The sequence below is a fragment of the Triticum aestivum genome, chromosome 5D (genome assembly GCF_018294505.1).
Source record: "Triticum aestivum cultivar Chinese Spring chromosome 5D, IWGSC CS RefSeq v2.1, whole genome shotgun sequence".
Lineage (NCBI taxonomy): Eukaryota > Viridiplantae > Streptophyta > Magnoliopsida > Poales > Poaceae > Triticum > Triticum aestivum.
In genome coordinates this window covers 437,126,969-437,134,370 of record NC_057808.1, presented here as the reverse complement: position 1 = coordinate 437,134,370, position 7,402 = coordinate 437,126,969, and the positions used below count along the sequence as shown (strand labels likewise).

Below are 7,402 nucleotides of genomic sequence, written 5' to 3'. Positions count from 1 at the left end.
TTTTGCCAAGCACAAATCTTGATGAGCTTATTCTGCAGGACATACCCGATTTCTGAACATTTGGTGATTTTATCATGGGTTGTCGGTTGGACATCTTTCTTCATAATATTTTGTGTCTGAGGCCATACAATTGCAAAGAAGAAATTTGTCGACGCTTACTGCTTAGGCCCTAAAAAACTGTGATCAATCTTTTATCTTTGGAACAAAGTATATGCATAGATTGAAAGAACATTGTCTCTAACTACGGTCCATCTTCCTTGATTGCTTCTTTGCCAAGAAGATCAAAATGCTTACACAAAAAGTGTTTTCTTAATCTATTTTCCTATATCTCTGCAGATGGTAATCAGGAGCTGCAGACACCATAATGCACACTAACTCCCAGATGTGGCTCCGCATGATAGTGGCATGGCATCGTCATGCTGTTGAGGAGCGCAGCCTCCACCTCTGGGGACACACTTCTCCTGAGCAAGCACATGGCATACTCCATCATTGATGTGTCACAGGGCAGCGTGATTCTGCCACTGTTAACGCCTGTGAAGCCGAACTCCTCTTGGGACATCCTCAACAGCTCGTCGAAGACGGTCGTGCCGAGGAACGCAAGCGGCACCTCGAACCTCACACCGTCGGTAGTGTACACGACGAAGTGGCCCTTGCCAGCCACAGGCGAGCACGACGTGCCGCACGGCCCTCCGGTTTCCTCCCCTGATGTTGATGAGGTGAGCCTCTTCCTCCCCATAGCCACCACCCTCTGCCACTTCTTGGCCAGCTGAGCGAGGTTCTTGGCACTCATCATGGTAGTTTCTTGTGTTTCTGGAAACTGGAGAAATTCTTCTGCTAATTGGAGGCTGGAATGTCTTCTGTCTGTGGATGAAGTGGTGGTGTTAGGAGAGCATTTCGCTACGGATTTATAGTTCAAGGGTAAAGCTGGCGCCGACACGGTGGACTGTGATGGTATATATGCAATGGGTAGGGTACGTGCAGTGCTGCGGTTTTGGAGGTGACTGTGATGGACGGTGATGGTCTGCTGGGGCTAAGTGTTTGGCACTTGCCGGAGCTTGCGCTAGACATCTCGCCTGCACAGCCGTGGTGATTGGTTTGCTAGGGAATGGCACGAGTACGAGTACCCCATGTGGTTCTCTAACCAGAAGCACATTTCAGACATGGATGGTGCTTGGAAGTCTCATCAAAATCATCATCATGTTTGGTGTCTGCAGCTAGTTCCAACAACATTGCACACAGAGCACTCATGGCATTGTCCCCTTCCCAACACTCTTGCTGATAGCTACACACTACCCACACGCATATGCAGCTGCCCTGAGTCCTTTCTTCCTTCTACTATAAATCCATGGCCTTCTCAGCACAAACTTCATCTCATCTCAAGCAGCATCACAATCTAAACACACCTTCAGACCTCCAGAGCCAAAGTGAAATTTAGCCAGCCGGGAACACATCCGACTCAACCATGATCCATCCAAAGAAGCTTGCTCAGCTGGCCAAGAAGTGTCAGCGGATGTTGGTGGCCAGAGCCGGTGCCCGCCATTGGCATGCCTCAGACACGACCGGCGACGAGTGCTGCAGCTCAGTGTCATCTGTGGTTGCTGATGAGGGCCACTGCGTGATCTACACCGCCGATGGAACCCGGTTCCAGGTCCCTCTGGTGTACCTCGGGACGACGGTCTTCGCCGAGCTTCTGAGGATGTCTGAGGAGGAGTTTGGCTTCGTGAGCAGCTAGGATGGAGGCAGGATCATGCTGACTTGCGATGCCAGTGTGATGGAATATGTCTTGTGCCTGGTCAGGGGAGAGGCCCCTGAGGAGGTCGAGAGGGCATTCTTGAGCTCCATTGTTGGGCATTGCCACAACTACAATGCTAGATGTATGGCACCATCAATGGGACTAGGCCATCAGTTTGCTCTTTGTACTTAGCTACTAGCTTAGCTTCTGAAATATTTTTAATTAGGACCGAGAGGAGCTCTGTAGAGAGCCTCATGTAAGATTCAATGATCACAGGAAATGATACAAAGGGACAATTTGTTTGGGAGAAATTGGATTGTTTTACACATCCTTGAACAGTTCATATATACTAGTGAAGGAAGTAGAAAGAAACCATGGATTCTCGTCAGCTCACCACACTTTGGTGTGTACTTTGCACTTACAACTGCAGCTGCATGTTAGGTGTTTGTTGGTTTAGCAGTGCTTTGATTGCTGCAGATCTGGCAAGTTGCTGGGTAGCTATGTATCTCATTGTCCACCCACGATCTGCATGGTTTCTAGAATATCATGTGTCAGCCATTTTCTGGCATCTTCCTTGCATTTAGCTTGGCAGTTGAGGGTTTCTAGGTCACAGCCTTGAATCTATCCAAGGGCTTGTCATTAGTTCCATGTTGGCATTTCTTTTGGGGAAGTGAGCATCCTGTGATGCGAGTTGCATATTTCTTACTTTATTTTGGATAATGAACCCAGCCTTGCCTGATGATTTACTTCGACATCCATGACACAAACATAGCATGAAGATTTATTTGCCAAGTACAAACCATGATGAGCTTATTCTGCATGACAAACCCAATTCTGAACACTAGTAGGTTTGCTGGTCCTGACTTGAGTATAATTCGACGAATTTGTCATCAGTTGAACAACTTGCAGTAGCCTTTGTCCAAAGGTCACCTCCCTAATCCATCTGCTAGGACCTACCTGCCCAACCTAAACTTTCTTTGTAATAATTTGTATCCGAGGCCATTTAATTGCAAAGAAATTGGGTGTGTAGTGTGGTGTGGGTCTCTGTGTTGAACTCGTTGGCTCTGGTAAGTTCGTGAGCGTGAATTGTGGATACAGCGGCTAAAAGCAGGGGATGTGAATGATGGAACTCGGCAACAGCGCCGGGGAAGGGGAGAGATGAATGATCAACGAACTGCCTTTCCTACCTCTAGCAAGGACCATCGGATTGACAATTTGACATTGTGTGAATTATTTATAAGATTTTGGAGAGAGAGTGCTCCACGTAGACCTGCCTCTGCTGCCCCGGAGGTGGACGCTTTCACTGCCGCTGGCGTGTGATGTCCGATGTGCAACTAGCATCTGCGTGCGTGTGCTCGATGGCGTCTTGCTTGCTCGAGCACCTCCTCCATACTCCAGTGAGAATTCTAGACTGGAGTAATCTCATAGCAAAGAGATCAAATTTGGTTAGGTTAGGTCTGTAGTTACAGGAAAGATGAGCAAGTTGATCTGCTTTATGTAATTCAAGAAACCAAATAATTCAAGTTTAATTTGGATATAAAGTGTTCACCTTTCTGAAGAATTAGGATATCATACATATCTCTGATACTTTGCTTTCGATCTTTTGTTTTGTAGGCATTACCCCAAAAGTAGATAAACACCAGCATGATCATACTGTGCTATAACATGATTTTACTGGCATATAAAAGAGGGTATCTGTTAATTATTTTTTATGCAAATTGAATACATTTTTTCTTTCAAATAAGTTCAAAAGAAAATCAGAAGAAAAAAGATTGACTGTAGGTGCTGGGTTAACAGGTTTCTGCTTAATTCGTTGCAGCCTTGCAAGATTGAAAAGGCTTTAGATAGCAATTTCTCAAGTGCAAGCGGGAAGAATGGCAATGATTTCATTAACATTAAGAGAAGCACAATTTCCGTTTCCCTTCTATCTATATCAAACTACTTCACTAACACACAAACATTAGGAGCTGCAAACAGCCACTTCTTGCTTGACAGTTAACCATCACTTGCTTTTACGCCAATAATTAAAATTTGCCTTATACCCATTAAAACCTGTGGAGTAAACCCTGCTTTCCATTCCATTTTGTTATTGTTATCATACTTCATTTCTACTGGATTGATGTCATTGCAATATTTTCCAGAGGATTCATCATTAAAATGGTTCCTGTACCACCTGGTCATTTCACTGATTCACAACTTCTTAATCTTCTTAATGCCTTGGCTTAGATGATAGATTGTATGGAAACTTGTTGTGTATTCTCTGTGGAGCAGGATGGAGCTACCGATGTCTAAAAATAATCTCAACCATTGTTGGTATATTGTACACTTGTACAAACCTGAAATGTAAGAGAAGAATGCATACTGCTGGTGGCCATGATACTGCTTTGTTGCATTGATGATCAGATTGCTATATATACAATTTTCTGCTCCTAGTATCTGCTGTCTAACTATCTTACACTATCCAAGCAAAGCACACAAAACAGAAGACATCATCAGGGTCCTGAATGCATGTTCTTCAGAAGCTACAAACAGTAAATCTGGTTGCTGGCTCCAACAGTAGGCATCACACAGCCAGTGTAGTGGCAAGACGTCACCATAGAGCTCAGCAATGCACTCTGGACCTCGGCGGAGGCCTTTCTCCTGAGCAAGCACATGGCATACTCCATCACTGCAGCATCACAGGGCAGTGTGATCTCGCCATTGCTCGCAAAGCCAAACTCCTCCTGGGACATCCTCAGGAGCTCGCCGAATACCGTCGTGCTGAGGTACTCCAACGGGACCTCAAAACGCCCCCCATCAGCCGTGTACATGACACAGTGGCCCTTGGCTGGTACAGAACTGTAGCACTTTTGATCTTCTTTGGCTGACACCGTGAGCCTCTTCCTCCTAAGTGCTTCCACCCTCTGCAACTTCTTCGCCAATTGAGCAAGTCTCTTGGCACTGGCCATAGTTGATTCTCAGAGATCTCAAGAAGTGAGCTATGGATGTTGCAGTGCTCAGTTGGTGGATGAGCTGATGAAGAAGTGATGGTGTTGAGCTGAGCCGCTTGCTGAATTTATAGGCCAGGGGAAGGACATCTTGACGGTGAACTGTGCTTGTCATTGAGAAAAGTTGGCAGGGGACAAGGCCATGGGATCGGTGCATGCAGCATGATTAATTTGGATTAGATTGCGGTGGGGCCAATGTTTGGTGTATGCTGGAGCCTATAGTTGCAATTGTTAGGCATGGGTCTGCTTTCTTACCATTCGCGGCTGCCATACCGAACAGCGTAGCCAACAATGGGTTCCAGATTCAAGGTGTGTCGAAAACATGGCTACTGGCAACGTGCGAGGAATACAACAATGGGTTCCAGATTCAGGGACTGAACAATTTCGTTGAGCACTGATCAATTATATGCTATATATTGATGTGCTTCTGTTGATTGGACTGTCATGATAATGTTTATTGTTCATGCACCTGATCAATGTATTGTCTGTGAACATTCAGTTGAAAAGCTCGTGCTCGGTCTAGAGGGAGTATTTGTTTACAGCCCATCATGGTATTCCCTCGGTATACAAGAATTAAGGCGGCTTCAGAACATATTAACAATTTCAGGCATGTCACATGTTTACAGCCCATTCTTGCCTTGTGAACAATTTCCGGCATGTCACATGTTTACAGCCCATTCTTGCCTTGTGAATGGGCGGTTACAGAGGGAGTATTTGTTCATTATTCCAGAGGGAGTATTTGTTATGGGTACATGGGCACATGACTAGAACAAGACCTGTTCTGAAGCCGCCTTAATTTGTATCCTCTGAAAGTGTGGTAGGTACGTCATGTTTGCAAGCTGAAGCAGATGCCTCTACCGTGTGTTGGGTTGACTACTTACTGGGTTCCCGTATGTATGCGTGACGTTTGCAGTGTTATGTTTCCTGTGATAGTTGGGTTTCAGACACAAATATTTGGACCAAATTCAGAATGATCCTGGTGAATGACTGAATTTGTGGGCGATGGAGAAGATATGATTGGAGGGCCTGGTGAGGTGCATTCTGCATTCTACTAGTACCTTTCAGTGTGGCAAAAAGGCTTCTAGTTCAGTCAGCAAGCAACGTGTAAGTGCCATGTTCACCAGGCACAACGTAGCGAGCGTGTGTGATCTCCGCTTCCATTGACAAGCAATGTGGTTCCCATGAAGCCTTGCACATGCACGCGCCCTGGTTGATTAATTACGCACGTATTAAGCACCCTGATTTGATATCATCTTGGTTGGCTTTACGCTTTGCAGGTACGTGTATACTTCTTGAAGTAAAATACCATTAATGCTCCGCAAACCAAGATCCACTACTCTGTTAATTGCTTTAAGAAGTGCTCGTGTTTCAGCTTGAAGTGCATCACAAATCAACTCCAGATTGACTGCTCCAGCGGCTTCCACCCCTCCATCATTCCTCGCTACGAAGCCCCACCCAGCCAACTCTGTCGCAGCCCTCTTTGAAAGCTGCATCAATATTAATTCCAAGGGTTATTGTAGCTTCCACTTCCTTTGCTATGTTGATGATAAATTCTAGTTCTTTTTCTTCCTACAGTATTCTTGAAATTCCTGGCTGTGTACTTCTACGGAATGTGCAACAGTTGCTACATTTCTCCTTAGTTCACATGCATTTGCAACATTTGCTACATTTATCCTTGGTTCACATGCATTTGCTTTATTTCTTTCGTGCCACCACATCCAGAGTAGGGTGCAGGCCTTATACATCTCTCTGACTCCATGCTTCCATGGGATTCCTGAATCCCAACAAAATTTCTCTTGTTTCCTCCATCATTGTTATTCACCATAATAGCTTAACCGGCTTGCATTTAAAATAAACAGTGGCCACTAGTGCTCTCTCACAACTGGTTCAGATCTTATAGGCAACTAACGCATGCATGTCGTCTGTATTAGTACGGCTAGAACTAGAATTGGTCGTATCAGGTAAGACCCATCAGTAAGTCCATCCCCAGCCCACAAGCACCAGTATAGCCTCACATAATAACAATGCATACACACATACATACGCATGCTCCTGAAGATAAAATTCAGACCTCCACAGACCACAGCCAGCCTTCTGAACATCAATCAAGCTACTCCCCTAGTGTCTAATCCATCGACAGAATCTCGGTCCTAGTACATAACTATATTACATTAGTTGGCCAAACATCCTGAATCTTGTACCACAAACTAAGATACCTGCACTTTGTAGATCACCGCCCAGAGGTTACACAGAAAAGGTAGCACGATCATGACCCAGCTCAAGAAAGCCATGACAGTAGTGGCCCTGAAGCTCTTGATTGGTTCTCCAACCATACTCGTGTCGTGGATGAAAACGATGTCTGCTGACCCACTCGCTGCAACGTCAGCGTTCCCGTGACCTGCAGACAACATGTCGAGGGCGTTAGGACCATATCTATTTATGCATTCTAGGAAGAAAAGAAAAATGCATATGATTGTTAAATGTTTCTCTGCTTGTTCATGTATGTCAAACATTTCAAGAGTATGAGTCCACAGGGAATGACAACGAAAATGTGACTTACCAAGTCGCCTACGCAGGCAGCTACGAGAGTCCGGAAGGAGCGCTTGCTAAGAAGCGGGTAGAAATCCACGGCGACTAGAGAGAGGCACCATACCCTTGCCAACCACCTCAGATCCGATCCATC

At 45.4% G+C, this 7,402-nt stretch overlaps 2 protein-coding genes and 1 pseudogene across 2 annotated transcripts; 1 reads left to right on the top strand and 2 right to left on the bottom strand.

The window, feature by feature from the left end:
• Positions 1-343: 343 nt before the first annotated feature.
• Positions 344-793, bottom strand: LOC123122464 (auxin-responsive protein SAUR36). The gene has a single exon (XM_044542664.1). It carries the CDS (start codon positions 791-793, stop codon positions 344-346), a length of 450 nt encoding a protein of 149 aa, XP_044398599.1.
• Positions 794-837: 44 nt separating this feature from the next.
• LOC123122463 (auxin-responsive protein SAUR36-like) lies at positions 838-2,120 on the top strand (annotated as a pseudogene).
• Positions 2,121-4,094: 1,974 nt separating this feature from the next.
• LOC123122465 (auxin-responsive protein SAUR36) lies at positions 4,095-5,144 on the bottom strand. Its single transcript, XM_044542665.1, has one exon. The coding sequence runs from the start codon at positions 4,678-4,680 to the stop codon at positions 4,255-4,257; it is 426 nt and encodes a 141-aa protein (XP_044398600.1). The 5' UTR covers positions 4,681-5,144; the 3' UTR covers positions 4,095-4,254.
• Positions 5,145-7,402: the final 2,258 nt, after the last annotated feature.